Source organism: Sphaerodactylus townsendi, linkage group LG02 (genome assembly GCF_021028975.2).
Source record: "Sphaerodactylus townsendi isolate TG3544 linkage group LG02, MPM_Stown_v2.3, whole genome shotgun sequence".
In the NCBI taxonomy this organism is placed as follows: domain Eukaryota; kingdom Metazoa; phylum Chordata; class Lepidosauria; order Squamata; family Sphaerodactylidae; genus Sphaerodactylus; species Sphaerodactylus townsendi.
The window spans coordinates 88,924,722-88,941,720 of record NC_059426.1 but is presented as its reverse complement, the minus strand read 5'-3'; the positions used below and the strand labels follow the sequence as shown (position 1 = coordinate 88,941,720).

The following is a 16,999-nucleotide window of genomic DNA, read 5'->3' as shown; positions in this document are numbered from 1 at the left end:
TTAAATAAGGTAGTGGCTAGAATGAGGAAATCTAGTTCTATCTTCTGCTTTATCAATGTAGAATGATAGTCCTTAAATCAGACTTTTTTCACATATTTCAGGAACTGTGATACAGAGTATATTTCTTTTTGTTTTGAAATCTGAAGGAAGAGAGGAGACTTCTAAAAATGTCCAGTACACTCTCTGTACTCATAGCTATAGGGTTCTCTGTGTGTTTTAAGTGCCATCATGGTGACCCTATGACTAAGTGTCCTCCAGAATGTCCTAACATTAACAGCCTTACAAACTGAAGACTGTGGCTTCCTTTATAGAGTCAATCCATCTCATGTTGGGTCCCCTCTTCTCCTGCTCCCTTCAACTTTTCCTAGTATTACTGTCATATCCACTGAGTCTTGTCTTCCCTCATACAACAACCCTGATCCAAATTGGGTCCTGCTGTATTTTTTCATAGGAGTTGCCATGGGAGACTTGCAGTTGTAGTATAGCTTCAAGACTCCTTGGTGACCTTTTGTAAAGCATAGCATGTAGTCTGGTCCTCAGTGGAATTTCTTGTTGCGTAGGCTTCTTTGATAGCACATACTCTCCTTGTTTGCCATTGGACTATTTGCTAAATAGACTTTTATTTTTCTATTTCTATGTTCCCAGTAGAGGAGTGACATATTTTACATGTAGTCTCATTTTATTTGTTAAAATGATGAGGAGATACACCTGTCATGCCCATAGTCCATAGTCATGATATACCTTCTGCTTGTTACTCAAACAGTATCTACTGCATTCTGATCAGGAGGCTTCCAGTCATGAGGCAGCACTATTTTTTTTCAATTATTCGATTAGGGCTGTTTCTGCACAGCCAAGGGAGAGAGCCTGCATCGGCATTAATCATGCCGATGCAGGCTCTGGGGCCGTTCGCACAAATAGCCCCATGGGATGCGCAGTTGTCGGAGCAAGCTCCGCACAGCTGCGTATTCCCCTCCCCGGCCCGAAACACCTCCTTACCTTCTGCTGGCAGCCACGTCACTCTATCATCGCTCTGAGGAGGGAAGGGGACACGCCCCCATGGCCAGAGCGATGGCTGAAGCACCGGAAACCAGGGGGCGTGTCCCCTTCCCTCCTCAGAGCGACGATAGAGCGACGTGGCTGCCAGCAGAAGATAAGGAGGCGTTTCGGGCACGGCAGCGGATGGAAGCCGGTGTTTGCAGGAAAACGCGCTCGCCAAGTGAGTTTTGAATACAACGTTTTGGCGGGCACAGAGCGCTGCTGCATCGATTTGGCAGCGGCGCCAGTGGGAAGGGTCCCCGCCAAAACGGTGTTTTACCCGGGCTGAAGCCGTTGCTTTCAGCCCATGCAGAAACCCCCTAGGTTTCTAATTTTGAGTTTAAATTTATAATTTGGTTGTTGTTTTTAATGGCCTTGGGCTGATTCCCCATGATAGGCAACATTGAAATTTTCTAACCCATCAACCAAATAAATATTATAGGGCTGAATGTCACCATTATATGTTTAGAAGATATATTTGATTCAGGTACTGGAGTTAATTAAATGGCTAATAAAAACACCTTGATATTAGATATAGTGTAAAAATAATGAAAATTGGTTGTGGTGGGTTTCTGGGCTGTGTGGCCGTGGTCTGATGGATCTTGTTACTAACGTTTCACCTGCATCTGTGGTTGGCATCCTCAGAGGTGTTATCACAGAGAAAAGTCTGTTTCACACTGTGTCTAAGAAGAGAAAGTTTAGTGGGGGATATATTGTCCATGTCTCAGGGTGTATATTGCATTTAGGTTTGTGAATATCTATCCCAGCTGTTTTTAAAGTATCATTTTCAATGTCTATATATGCTTAGCTTCTCGATGTTTAAGCAACTTGCAAGATGGTAAGCTTAGCTGGTAAGAACTAAGGGAAATGTACAAGTCTTCTGTATGTTGTAAGTTTGTTAAGCTTGTTTTCACTGTATTGTTTCCCATTATTTGAAGATTCCTTTTCAAAATGAAGTTAATGTGTAGCATGGTCTTGCTAATTTTCACAATTTTTTATTCATTAATTATTAAAAATTATATAAAAAGAATGTGTATCCACATGGATAATCAGACTTCATTGATTTTCTAAGTTATATTAAATTTTGGTGATTTTCTAATTGTTCTTGAGGTTCCTGTGATACCTCTGAATTGGTTAAAACTTTCAGTGTAAGTCAGGGGTCCCCAAACTACGGCCCGGGGGCCAAATGTGGCCCCCTGAAGGCATTTATCCGGCCCGCCAGGCATGGCGGCGATGGTTCCATTCATGTGCAGTGGGGGCCCGAGGGAGAGGAGGAACCGGCCCCAACGGCTGTTGATTGCAGTTACATGATGGCACCCCCAAATCTCCATGAATTTTCTGACCCAGAGTTGGAAACCTTACATGTGGCAACGCCTGCTCCGCCCTTCCCTCTCAGCTACTCCATGTGTTGCTCTCAGGCTTTCTGTTCCGCCTCACTCCCATTGGCATCAGCCAGGCAGGCGAATCGCTCGCTGGCTGCTAGGGAGGAAAGAACCCAGGAAGATACCTGATCCTGGGTTAGATGGAATGTTTCATTGGGAAAGGTCTGCTTTTTTTTTTTAACAGGGGAAGGTATTCCACAGCCTCCCCAACAATATTTGGAGCCCACCCTGTACTTGACATACTTTGGTCACTGTTCTAAAAATAGCCCATGACAGAAAGGCTGAAAGGTGAAATGAAACATTTTACAATCATCTGTGCATAGGAATTTGTTCATAGTTTTTTTTAGTCCGGCCCTCCAACAGTCTGAGGGACAGTGAACTGGCCCCCTGTTTAAAAAGTTTGGGGACCCCTGGTGTAAGTGAACCACCTCTGAATTATTTCAATGACTTGGATCTACCAGAGCATTTCCGTGCATGACTTTTTCACCTTCCCTGTTGTAGTCCCAAATGTCCCCTGAAATGCTACTCTTAAAGATCTCTTGTTCCCAGGCAGCAATATTTTTTGGGGGGGTAGGATTTGGGGATACAGCAGAAGGGAGGAAGTGACAAAACTGCTATCTGTGGGTGGAAATCAATCTGAAGTAATGTTCTGGTGGATCCAAGGCAGTCCTTTGATGTAATAATAGTACTAAGGAAAATGTGTTATGCAAAAACTAAATATATAACATACTTTATTGTAAGAACAGTACACACCTGTAGAGGATTCTTATGGACTTCATCCTTCCCTGCGCATATGCCCGCATTGTGATGTGATGTTGGAATAGAAAGTCAGTGAATGCACTCTAATCTGGAGAACCGGGTTTGATTCTGTGCTCTTCCACTTGAGTTGTGGAGACTTATCTGTGGAACTAGATTAGCCTGTGCACTCCAACACATGCCAGCTGGGTGACATTGGGCGAATCACAGCTCTTCGGAGCTCTCTCAGCCCCACCCACCTCACAGTGTGTTTGTTGTGGCGGTGGGGAAGGGAAAGGAGATTGTAAGCCCATTTGAGTCTCCTTACAGGAGAGAAAGGGGGAGTATAAATCCAAACTCCTCCTCCTCCTCCTCCTTCTTCTAGCTGTTCTCGAAATACATTATTTCATCCTGTAATTGTGTGCTGTAGAGAAATCATGTTTAATTTTGTCTTTAATCATTGTAGAGAAATTTTTAGAATCTGTGTTGTTCAGTCTTTTATTTTTGCAGCATAGCTTCATAGTTATATTGATGAATGCCCCGGTAACATCTAGCTTAGACTACTGCAGTGTAATCTATGAGAGGCTCCCCTTGAAGTTTGTCTGGAAGTTACAGTTGGTATAGAATGCTGTAGCCAAAATGTTGACAGGAGTGGATCATAGAGACCATATCACTGCAGCCTTATTCTATCTACATCAGGGGTAGGGAACCTTTAACACTCAGAGCCATTTGGACCCGTTTTCCACGGGAAAAGAAAACACTTGGAGCCGCAAATAATTTTTGACATTTAAAATAAAGATAACACTATATATATAGGGGTTTTTTAACCTTTTACTTCGCTCATTCTGAGAAGCGCATGGATGCGCCCACCCAAGGATGAAGCCGGTGGCTCGGCCTCACCGGCCGCCGGGAAAGCACCCGCCCCGCTCCAACGGGGCGGGCAAGAGGGGAAGCCCGCGGCACGGCCCAGCTGACCGTGGGCAGTTGGTGCGCCCACCCTGCTGCCTGCAGGGCGGGCAAGGATGGGGCCAGCGGCTCAGCTTGTGGAGCCACAGTGCAAGGGCAGAAGAGCCGCATGCGGCTCTCGAGCCGCAGGTTCCCTACCCCTGATCTACACTGACTGACAATTTTCTTCTGCCCCCAATTCAAGGTGCTTTTATTACGTTTTAAAGCTCTATGTAGCTAGATGTCAGTATATCTTAAGGACAACTTTAGGGTTGCCAGCCTCCAGGAAGTGGCGGAAGAGCTCTGGGATTACATCTGATCTCCAGGTGACAGAGATCAGTTCACCTGGAGAAAATGACTGCTTTGGAAGATAGATGATGGCATTGTATCCAAAGCCCATTGTCCTCAGGCTGCACCCCCAAAATCTCCAGGTATTCCCCAACCAGAGCTGGCAACTCTAGCCTATTTCCATATGAACCTACCCAACCATTCCAGTCATCCTCAAATGACCTGTTTCAGGGGTCCCTGCCATCTGAGGTGGTAAAAGGACCTTCTTTAGAAACCCCCTCCAGGAAGAGTCACCTGGCTTCCTCTACTGTCTTCTGTTTTGTTTGGCATTTTTTCGCTAACTTTAATTAGTCCTATTTCCTGTTAGTATATTTATATGTCTGTGTTTATATATGATATTTAATTGTTTTAAATATATATATTTGTATTTTAAACATTATTTATTGTGATGTGTCTTATGTATTTACTATGTTATTATGAGCCACTCTGAGACTAACCCTGGCTGGGAAATGTCAGGATTCAAATCTAATAAAACAAACAAATAAATGTTTGCCACCTTGGGAACCCTGATCTGGATGAAAAGGTGGCATAGAAACGTTCTGAATAAAAATAAAAATATAAATATTGCAGATTTTTGGTGAAGATAATTCTTTGACTGTTTTCCTGGTTTTTTTTAGATTACCAGAGACTGATGACGGTGGCAGAGACAATCACAGCACTGATGTTTCCTTTCCAGTGGCAGCATGTGTATGTTCCTATCCTTCCAGCCTCTCTCCTACACTTTCTAGATGCTCCTGTTCCTTATCTGATGGGCTTGCACTCAAATGGGCTAGATGATCGCTCTAAACTGGAACTCCCCCAAGAGGTATGGTGGAAAGGTTTGTCCAGAACTGGGGGTTCATTTGATTGTATAAAAAGTTATAAGAGATTATAGATGGTGCCAGAGATTTCAGGTTCATTGCCCTCAAACTTTAAAACCTTTGACACTTTAAATCAAACTTTAACTATGCAATCTAAAATGGGGTCTGAAACTGCATTGGAAATGGCAGAAGAGCTGCTTGTGCAAACTGGCATGGATGCTGGTGCCAAGGAACTTACCTTGGTGGCCAGCCACCACAGTGTTGCAAATGCCTGCACCAGCATAGAAAGGGGCATTCCAGGGGACTTTTCCTAAAGAACTTTTGGCTAAGGAATACCCCCCCCCCCCCTTCAGCAGCACAAGGTGGCATAAGTTATTTTTCACTATGGGCTTTTCCGGGCGAGAAAGGAGTTTCTCCTTCTCCCCCAGCACCTGTGCCACTAATTGCCTTTTTGGAGGCAGCATTGGGGCACCATCCCCAGCTGCCACTCTACTGCCTCCGTCCTTTGGGCTGGGCTATAAATTTGAAGCTGGAATTTCAAAGGCTAGAAATGTACATAAAATACAAGTTAAAACTATTGGGATGTTGAATCTCTGTAGTATTAAATATACAGATATGTTCAACCGTGTTCATTGGTGCCACACAATTCAATGCCTTGAAATTAATTATCTCAATCCTAGCAACCTCTCATGGTAGGATATTACCATGATGGAGGTTAGGAAGTTCAGGGAGTTTTTAGTCACATAAAGGTTTTCTGGCTTGCTTTTAGGTGGTCTAAATCTTATATGTAATAGTGGTGAACAAAAGTGTCTGTGTATTACTGTTGTTATCAACTTCACTTATCTCCTGTCTTTCTCTTTGAGACTCAAGGCCAATACAAAATATGAAAAACAAGTTGATCAGAGAGCAAATATATCCAATAAACAATGCAACAATGATACTGAAGCATATTAAATAAGTGTTCTAATAGAAGCCTTAAACTATTGCTGAGAGCACCTCAAAATTTCCAGTTCTATTTAAAAACAATAATCCCTATCTGGCAGTTTAAGACTTATAAAATTAATTGAACTGCATAGGTCTCTTGGTCCGCCTTCTGTGTTTGTTCTCTCTTTAAGAAGGGTATATATTGTGTATATTCGCTATGTCTGATTAATTATGTTTGACTAATTTCTGTTTTCTCATTAATTCTGGGTTTGTTTTTTTTACAGACCTGTATACCTGTTTTTCGATTTAAAAAAATGCTTCGCTAGTTTAATTGAATTGACAGTTTAGGAAGGTTCCAGGAATAAAATGGAAGTGTAGTCTTGTTTCAGTCTATCCAGGGGATTTGGGTTATTTTACTGTTTACAAATATTTAAGATATTTATTTAACCTGCTTGGTGCAGTGATGGAATTACTGCTGAGTAAATAGACAATTCTGTGTCTTGTTTTTACATGCCTTTTTGGAAATGATGATTGCATTCCTTTCTGAGTCAAGTGAACCTGAAAGGAGTGGAATGTGTTCATTTCCACTGAATCTTTTAGAAGATATGGCCTTGTTTGTATAAAACCATAACAATTTGGTTCTGTCACTGAAAATAATTTTGATATGATTCTAGTTCTAGAGAGAATGTTAACAGGCATCCCAGAAAGGTAATTTAATCTTGCAGGTAGTTAGGTGATTAACCCACTTTTGTATTGAAATATTCTTTTTTCAACATTGTGTATCTTATATTTGAATAGCAAAATACTCAAATCCAGTGAATGGATCTGTGAACGGGCAAGACAACTTTCTACAGATGTGAATAGGGTCCTTGATTTGCAGAAAAATTTGAAATCTAAAACAAAAAGAAAAAATACATTGGACAGTTTAAAAAACCTGAAAATGATAAAAGGAGTGCCTGTAGCATTTAGCAACAGATTATCTCAGTGACTGTTGCTAGGCAGACACAGCATTCCAAGGTTTGGCTCTGCCAGTAAAAGCAAGAGGGCCTACTTTAGCCTTGAAGGAGGACTCATTGGGGCAAAGCCTGGCTAGGGTTTCTAGCTCCAGATTGGGAAATTCCTGGAGATTTTGTGTTGGAGTCTGAGAAAGGCAGCATTTGGGGAGAAGAGAGGCTTCAGCTGGATATAACAACATGGAGTCCCACCTTCCAAAGCAGCTATTTTCTCAAGAGGACAGATCTCTGTTGTCTGGAATTCAGCTGCAATTCCAGGGGATCTGCAGGTATTACTTGGAGACTGGACACCCTAGACCTGGCAGCAGCCTCAGGGTGACTTAATACCACCCAAATTTCATGACTGGTATTGGCTGCTTGCTACTTTTCAACAGTATATACTCTATGAAAGCTGATGTGGTGGTTACAGGAACTGCAAGACCCGGATTTAAATCCCCATCTTGCTATGGAAGCTCACAGGGTGATTTTTGACCAGCCATGTACTTTCAGCCTAATCTGCCTCACACAGTTGTTGTGCCGATAATAAGGAGGAGAGGAGCCTAATGTAGGCTCCTTTGGTCCCCACTGTGGAGCAAGACTAATTTTCCAAGGCAGAAGCTGCAGGAAAGGAGGAGACATGAAACTTAAGCAGAGAGGCAAATAAAAGTTGGTTGGCTGATGGGTAGGAAGGTTGCCAACTTTAGTTTGTGAAATTCCTGGACATTTGAGAGATGGAGCTTGGAGAGAGACCTCAGAAGGGTATAATGCCATAGACTCCACCCTCCAAAGCAGCCATTTCCTCCTGGGAATTAGGGCTGCCAACCTCCAGTTGGAGATCACTCGGAATTACAACTTATGACAAGCCTTTTTTCCCCTACTAGGAGAACACACACAGCCTCCTAAGTTTTTCGGGATCTAGGTTCATTTTATATTATAAACCTTCCAGGCATCTAGAGGTAATGCGTGCATAGACTTTGGCTAGATTAGTGTATAAACTACTAAGAAGATTCATTTATTTCAGATTGGTTTTAAAGGAACAAACCAGCAGCACATGTCTCCAGGCAGACAAAGTCAAAACCCGACTGAGATACAAAAATTTAAACTGGTTATGACTTCAAAAAGTAGTCAGACTTTTCTACAATGCTTTCAGGCACAGACAGATTTTTATTGACTAGCCACTAGGTCAGTGATGGCGAACCTATGGCACGGGTGCCAGAGGTAATACTCGGAGCCCTCCCTGTGGGCACGCACACACAGAGTTTGTCATGTGGGGGTGGAAAAAAGCCCCCAACACACACGCATCTAGGGTGGCCTGGGCCACTGAGCATGACGTGTGTGCACCGTGGTGAGCAGGGAGGACTCAGCTGATGGGCTTGGTGCCTGTGCTCCATGTGGCTGCTGCCGGGGGGGGGGGGGGCGCAGAGAAGGCAGAGATGCTAAAGAGGCACAGAGCGGTGCGCGCGGGACTTGCTGAAGGCTAGAGCAGGCTGGTCCCTGCTTGAGCGGGTGGGGCGGAGGGAGAGGGAGCCAACCGTTTTTTTCTAAATGAAAACCTCAGGTTAAATTGCCGGGTTGGCACTTTGCGATAAATAAGTGGGGTTTGGGTTGCACTTTGGGCACTCAGTCTCAAAAAGGTTCGCCATCACTGCACTAGGTTGTATCCTTTCTCACACACAGGATTCCACCTACACTAGCCTGCTCATCTCCAGAGGCAGACTAAATTTTACAGTATCTGCTCATCACCAGAGACAGGCCTAACAATCAAGCATTTTCTTCTCCCCCAGCAATAGAGCTAAACCACTCTACCACACAGCAAGCAGAGTTACCTTTCACTCTGTCTCCTCTTTTTCCTGAGCCAGACCTGAGATGTCACTGCTCCAAGAAGAACTCTTTATTCTCTTTTATTCCCTCCAACATCTCCTCCTCCTCCTCCTCCTCCTCCTCCTCCTCGGTGATTGGATGCTGGAGCAACATTCCCATGGTCTCATTTGAGTGATTGATTTTCCCTCTGGGGCAGGATAGCCTCCTGTCCATTGCAAGACTGATCTCCAGATGACAGAGGTCACTTCACCTGGAGAAAATGGCTGCTTTGGAGAGTGGAGTCAATGGCATTATACCTTGCTGAGGTCATTTCCTCCCCAAACCTCACCCTCCCAAGACTCAATCCCCAAATCTCCAGGAATTTCCCAATCTGGAGCTGGTAACCTAAGGGGAACTGTCTCTGTACTTGGGAGATCCATTGTGATTCTGGGAGAGCTGCTGCCACCATTGCTGCTGTAGAGCCCTGGGCGGGCGGGGGGGGGGGGGGAGCAGATGGGTGGCTTGGAGCACTGTTGCTGCTGTTGCTGCTGTTGCTGCTGAGGGAGGGAGAGAGAAAGCAGGTGGGAGGCCAGGAGGGTGATGGGGGACAGAAAGGGAGTGATAGGTTGAGGGGAGAAAGAGAGAGGAAGTGACAGGCATGGAGGAGGGTGATAGTAAGTAAAAGAATGACAGGATGGAGAAAGAGTGAGAGACTAAGAAAAGTAAGGGGAGAGGGGAGGGAGCAAAGGTGTGGGGAATAGGATAGCTGCTTCCACAAGCTTCTTGTGGGTTCCCACTTGTTATTAATATTGTACATGTTACAGATATTTTAATTCTACTAATAATTGCTTTTATATTTATTCTGACTAATTTTTAGGCAAACCTGTGCTTTGTTGACATAGACAACCACTATGTTGAGCTGCCAGAAGATTTGCCTCAATTTCCAAATAAACTTGAATTCATTCAGGAAGTCTCAGAGGTCCTCATGGCTTTTGGGATTTCACCTGAGGGAAATTTGCATTGTAGTGAAAGTGCCTCCAAGATGAAAAGTCTCAGGACATGTGACATAGTCTCTGATAAAAGAAATGGGAACATTGCAGGGTCACCAATCAATTCTTATGAACTATTGAAAGAAAATGAAACCATAGCAAGGCTCCAAGCACTTGTGAAAAGAACAGGTGTGAGCTTAGAAAAGGTAAGTTATATAATATTTTATGGTAGTTTAATTACGAGTACTAGATCAATCTGCGATTTCAACTGATAATTGATATTGCTGCTTAGTTCTAATCCTGGTTTTCTTCCAAACAGTCCCTTGAGCCTGAGAAATATGGAGGGAGATGCTGCAGCAGTAGAAGCTGCATTCAGACATCACAATCAACTGTGATTTGTACAAATCAGTTTGTTGCCAAAACAAAACAAACCCTCAGCGGTCTACCTGATGTACATATCAATCAACAGTTAGTTTGTAGAGCCCAGGTGGTCTTCTGCTTTTATCCTTCCCCACTTCTAAGTATCTGTGGATGATTTGCAATCTCTCTGGTATTGTCAGGCTGCTCTCTGGTATTGTCAGGCTGCTGATTGTCAGGCTGCTGCAATCTCTTTGGTATTGTCAGGCTCCTTTGCTGTTGGTCAACTGCAATGCATGGGGGGAGGGGTGGATAGGGAGAAGGCTTGTAGCAAGCCAAGCCTTCTCCTCTTCACATTTGGTTTAGGAATAGCTGCCTCCTCCCATATTCTGTCTTTCGGCTTCATCAAATTCCTGAACTTTTAAACTGTGAAATAAAGTAAATATTTCACAGCCCTTACTACCCTTTTGCTTTTGAGAGTAGTCATCTACCCTTTCCGTCCAGCCAATTCCATTTATTCCGTAAACTGTGTTCTGAAACAAAATAAATACAGTATTCCCCTCCCCTTTCATTTTTAAGTTTCCCCTCTGGAGATGCTAGAGACAGCATTCCTGCTTGATGCATCATCATTCATTTATTTATACGTTTACTCCATTTATATACCACTTTTTTCCCTAGTGGGGGACACAAAGTAACTTATAATATTCTCCCTTTCTCTATTTTATCCTCACAACAACCCTGTGAGGGAACTCAGTCTGAGTCTGTGTGATTGGCTCAAGGTCACACAACAAATTTCCACAGCAGATTGGAGATTTGAACCTGTATCTCCAGATTCAAATTAGATCCTCTAATCACTGCAACAGCAGGGTAGAATCATGGAAAGAAGGTGAAAAAGAGAGGACACGTTTTGACAAAGCAGTAACAATACCTGCATTGTTTTGCAGGTGTAGTGCAGTACAGTCTGAACTTTTAAAAATGCAGCTGGAGCAGCAAAGTTTTTTGTTGATGTTTGCTTTCTTTTGCTACTGAAGCCCCTCTCTCTGGCCCAGTATTTCTGCAGTCAGATGTCATAATAAAGCCCTTCTCCCCGGCCCGGTATTTCTGCAGTCAGATGTCATAATAAAGCGCAATTTAAAAACTGAGGCACAAAGCATAATTTTGGATACCATCTTAGCAAGTATCAAAAACCCATTTTGGATCCTTCTGCATTTAGACTTCAGTAGACTACGATTTAAGGAAATAATGGTTTGTATGTTGCAGTTCGGTGTGATGTCTGATAGCAGCCAAAATGCATTTGACTTCATTAATGTTGTTAAGTATGTGACCTGCAAGTTTTTGCAGGTGTAGTGCAGTACAGTCTGAACTTTTTTAAAATTGTGGAAGCTGAATGATGAACTGTCTGAACTGTGACTGTTTCTGGCTTTATAGTATATTACATTTATTATCATATTCTCTCTCTGTGCGTCTCTCTCTCCTCACTGCACTGTTTGAACTGCAGCCGCATTTACCGGTAACTTTCTTTTCATATGTCTTATTTCTGCTTTTGTGGTCAGAATATTTTTGTTGTATTTATCCTTGTGGAGTGAAGAAAACCTTGGGAATTGTAAGAATAAGCATTCAGTTTTGAAGTGACTATGCTGTGAATAATCCACATCTGGATTGTTCTGTTTGAAATTTATGCTAGAGAGGTTTAATCTTGATTAACTGGAAACTGGCTATAATTAGCTAGTAAACTTTGGTTCTTGTTCCTTTGGCAGGGGCGATTTTTTTTTTCAAGATTAGATCAGATCAGTGAAAACAAATCTTGCATCCTTATGTAAATTACCATTCCAAAATAGTGATTTTAAATACAGCTATGCTCCAAATCCTTTGAAGCCATTCAAGGCTGATTGACATTTTACAAAATCCTGGTGTCACTCAGTGCCTCAAGGAGTTTTGATCAGATGTGCACCTGGAGTTCCATACTGGGAAATTTATTCCTGGATCTGCTTGGATCCAATTCAGATTGGGATTGGAGTATGCAGAGAGACCGGAATGAAGGCTTTCACAACATTTTTTCCAACCCTGAAAGAGGTAAACAGGGCAGCTGTCTGTCCATTGGAATAAATTTATATATGGCCAGCAGTGCACATAATGGTAGTGACTGATTTAAGTAGCATTGAACAGATCAGTTTCTTTACCTTTGTTATTAAGACATTTAATGACTATCAGTATTGAACAGGTATGATTTTACTGCTTTATTTGTTTGTAAGGCAGCCCCCCCTTTTTGTCAAAAACATCAGTAAGTACAGGTTACTTACCCATACCTAGTTGTTTATCCATACCCAGTGTTCTTTAACTGGCCTTTTCTTCATCTGTGAATGCAGGTTTTGGACTGAAGCAGCTTCAGAATCTTCAAACCAAAGCAGCTTCAGAGTCTTCTATCCAAAGAATTAACACTTTGATACACAGTCTGTGGTAGGGAGAAAAGAACACCTGAATAAAATTGCAATTGGAACACTTTCTCATTCCCTAATACAAAATTTAAAACCTAACATTTAAAAAAAGGAAGAGAGAAAACTAAAGTGAAGAAATCTGTTTCAGGATATACAAACCTGAGGACAGTGGTCTCAAATCTGATGCTGTTGCCACTGTCAGAAAAGAAAGGAGAGAAAAGAAATGACTTCCCTTGAGGCAAAATTTCCCTGCGCGAGGCAAATAGGGCCAGTTTCTTGGTGAGACTCTATAGTGCTCCAAAGGTGCTTCTATGTGGAATAAAATAATACCTACCTATTCTTATCGTTTTCCTTGTTACATCTGGTGATATGGTAACACTCTACTTCAGATTTTCAGAATAGCCAGTATTCATTATTGAGGTAGCTTAAATCTCTGACATGCTTTCTTCCATCATAATTTTCTTTTCCCAAATGCAGAACTACTATGTAGACTTCTCATTTCTTATAGCTTGAAGTTCGGGAGGAGATTGGTGCCAAGAAAGATTTGAAAATGCAATGTGATGAAGAAGAATTCAAAATTTATCAGCTCAATATTCATGTACGGGAGGTTTTTGCCAGTCGTTTCACTCAGATGTTTGCAGATTATGAAGTGTTCGTTATTCAGCCCAGTCAAGACAAGGAATCATGGTTTACCAACAGGGAACAGATGCAGAATTTTGATAAGGTAAGTATGAAAAATGGCATAAGCTATATAAATAACAAAGAGGAAATTGATTATTGACTAATTAAGGATGCAGCATTAGACTAGATGTAAAATAAAATGTTTTTTTAGAGTTGCAGTGGACTTTCTCTGAACTGGAAGGTTCTATCTCATAAAAACTTCATGAAACAAAAACTGAGAGAACTTTGAATTATTGGTGTCAAAATATTTTCAGAGCTCAAAAGATTTAATCATTTGTTCCTCTGCCTGGGTTCTACAGAGATATTTCAGAAAAGCCTTTTTTTTGATGCCTAAGGATAAATTGAAGTGTGTAATAATTCATTATGAAATAAATATTTCTTAATGTTTTCAAAATTGTGCTTTAAACTATGGTGTTACTTGTCCTTTGTAAGCCTTATGGTCCCATCTGAGGGGAGGGGGGGGGAAAGAGCTTGGGGGAACAGTGTGGCCTTGTGCTAGTGCATTTACCACCTCTGCCATGTAAGGGGCAGCCCCGCTGGTGCAGGGAGCAAGCAGGCTGGCATCTGGATGCCCCTCAGCAGCCAGAAATGGTTGCCACTGTGGAGCTGTGCTGGTGTCCAATAGGACACCAGTGCAGGGGAGGATTAGACAGGGCATTCTTGGGGATAGAGCCAGGTATATATCTGAAAGGTTGATGTATGTCCATTTAACTCCATAAAAGGGTTTTGGGTGGCCAGGAAGATTGGAAGATGCACAAATGAACCCCCACAGCCATGCCGATGTCTCATGATACAACCATCTTCACCTGCATAGCTATGCAGATGCAAGCTGCAAAATTTTAGAAAAAGGGAAAAGAGAGGCAAATAAAGCTCCTCCTGCCTGGCCATTTGCTCGCAAGCAGTGGCGTAGCACCAAGGGGACGGGGAGGGGGGGTGCGTGACGCACCAGGTGCGTTCCTGAGCATTCCAGGGCAGGGGCATGGCAGGGGCACAGGATGCACACGTGCCCTGGGCGTAGTTCACTCTTGCTCCAGCCCTGCTCGTGAGTGGCTGCAACATGGGATTTTTTAAAAAGACTTGCTTGTTTAGCAATTAAAAAAACGGGCTGGAGGAAATTACATGGGGCAAACTTGTTTTGGAGGTGGGATCTGTGCGAAGTCCCCCCCCCCCCCCAAGCTATTTAGTGTCCTACACTCATGTTTGTTGGTCCGTGTGGAAGGGGCCTTAGCACCTCACATATGGAGGCTCACCATAGAGAGTTTAGAAGTTCTTTGGGAGACTCACAATCTCAAGGCACTTTGCTTTTCCCCTTGGCACACCAATTTCCCGTCCAATTGCAGTGTGTTTCTGTGAATGTGAATGCGTGGGTGGAATGGGGAGAAGGGGAGAAGATGTCCATTCCTCTGTTCTGTCTCTGCTACCATTGAGAAAGGTTGTGTTTCTGCAAGCTTTTTCTTTCTCTCCTGCCTTAGCCGATTATGCACTGCCTTGCAGCAAGGGTGAATTTATTTTGAGGCAAGATTCCTTGTATGGATGTATTTCCTCAAGCCCTGCTTTCACTTTCCAGTTTCCTCGCGCCAAGTGACACTACTTTAATTCCAAGTTTAATTTTCTTTTCGCACTGTCCTCAGAGTGAGATTACCAAGGTGGGCTGAGGAGAGCAAGCTGGCTGTGGAGAAAGGGAAGTAAAACCTACCTCTCTTCTCTCCACCCCACCCCCCCAACACACACTGCAACCAGCTTGCACTTTTTTTGGTTGCTTGTCATGATTCTGATGGTGGTGGTTATACTCTCTGTTCTCTTCAGCCACTTTGCTCTCAGTTACTCGCAGGATGCAGAGGCTGCCAAGAAGAGTGAGGGGTTATTGGAAAGATGTGGGGCTTCAAACCAAGGATGGAAGTAAAGACCCATCTCAGGGAAGTTTACAGCTTACCTGTCCTTTAGTCCTTGTGGCAGCAGCTACTTCAAGGTGAGAACCAGATGCCAACTACAAACCCCACAGGACAATGGTCATACATTTTCTTGGAACACGAGGTAGGTGCAGTATTGGGGACCAGTGTCCAGAAGAGCCACAGGTAACTCCAGAGGATCACTGATTTAGTATATCTTTGTTTCAAAATGGTATATGTATTAAAATAGCAAAGTAAAAAAAAGAATGGTGGTATAGATAGATCAAAGGTTTTTATGTTCTACTTTAAAAATTACTTGACAAGAGGGTTCATAAATATATTTTTCCTAATTCACTAGGCATCATTCTTATCTGACCAACCTGAACCTTATTTGCCATTCCTCTCAAGATTTTTGGAAACCCAGATGTTTGCTTCTTTTATCGACAATAAGATCATGTGCCATGATGATGATGATAAAGATCCTGTTTTGAGGGTGTTTGATTCTAGAGTGGATAAAATTAGACTACTAAATGTTCGTACACCAACTTTGCGCACATCAATGTATCAAAAGTGCACTACCATCGATGAAGCTGGTAAAGACTTTAAAACACTTTTTAAAGAGATTGCAGTTGTTTCTGCTAATAATATTGCGATAATGCTGAAATATAAACGTGCAAAATAGCTTTTATGAAATTCAGGATCCTTAAAAATTGTAATGACAAATAACATTGACCTGCGTACGGTCAGTTCTGGAAACATAAGGGCACAAGATAAAAGGGTAATATTTGCACATGCTTCTTGCTCACTGAGACTCTGCAGAAATCTTATTCCTGGGAGTCAATGGATCTTCAGGAACAGCACAGAGAGTAATGTGGTGGTCTGCAGCAAAAGGGAGGAATAAGCAGAAGTTGCCTGCTGTTCCTAAAAAAACTTAGGAATGTGTGGCTGCATTCAGTCTACTGTCTAAAATATACTACAAGTGTAGTCCTAAGCATAATTATGCCCTTCTAAGTTCATTGAAGTCAGTGGACTAAAAAACTGTGTTTATGATCATACTGTAAGATTCAAAAGGAAAGAAAAATGCTTTCTTCTTAGTGGTCTCTATATATGCGTAAGTGGTTTCAGCCAGCTGCCAATAACCCTTTTTAACTTAAAGGGTTATTGGCAGGTGATCATTTGAAATGCCTGGAGTTAAGCTTTAGAGATTTTACTAGCCCTGGCTCCATCAATCCTGAGTGTGCATGCCTGTAGTAGATGGAGTCATACCTTCCCACTGAGTTCTTCTTTCACTGTCATAGCAGCATCACAAAGGAGCTTGTCTGTTGTTACTGGGCTAGGTTTTCTTGGCTATTATCTTCACTTTTTTTTTAAAAAAAGAGGATTTGTTTGTCCTTCATCTTTTTTCTTGGCTTGGATAGTTATCATCTTAGATTGACTTGAACGATTAATATTTTTACCCTCAGCTGTGATTTTTAAGACTAAGGTGAATCACTGTTTAAATAGTAGCACTAAATTCCTCAACACCAGTGGAATTATCTTTATCTTTTTTGTCTGGTGAGGGTTCTTCTTTCCTCTTACTTTGAGCAGGATGTACTTTTTAACAGTAGGGGCACGTCTTACCTTTTGTCTAAATTAACACAGGGTTAATTCCTTAACACCCCCCCCCCCTTTGCATTCTGTTTTATTT

The 16,999-nt window shown here is 42.4% G+C and overlaps 1 protein-coding gene across 11 annotated transcripts in view; it reads left to right on the top strand.

The window, feature by feature from the left end:
• DENND5A (DENN domain containing 5A) overlaps positions 1-16,999 on the top strand; it is a 73,015-nt gene that overhangs the window by 19,762 nt on the left and 36,254 nt on the right. For all 11 annotated transcript variants that reach the window (XM_048486412.1, XM_048486411.1, XM_048486420.1 and 8 more), the window contains 4 exons: positions 5,063-5,250; positions 9,839-10,156; positions 13,251-13,466; positions 15,671-15,905. In XM_048486412.1, the coding sequence (XP_048342369.1) occupies positions 5,063-5,250; positions 9,839-10,156; positions 13,251-13,466; positions 15,671-15,905 (957 nt within the window). The remainder of the gene's footprint in view (positions 1-5,062; positions 5,251-9,838; positions 10,157-13,250; positions 13,467-15,670; positions 15,906-16,999) is intronic.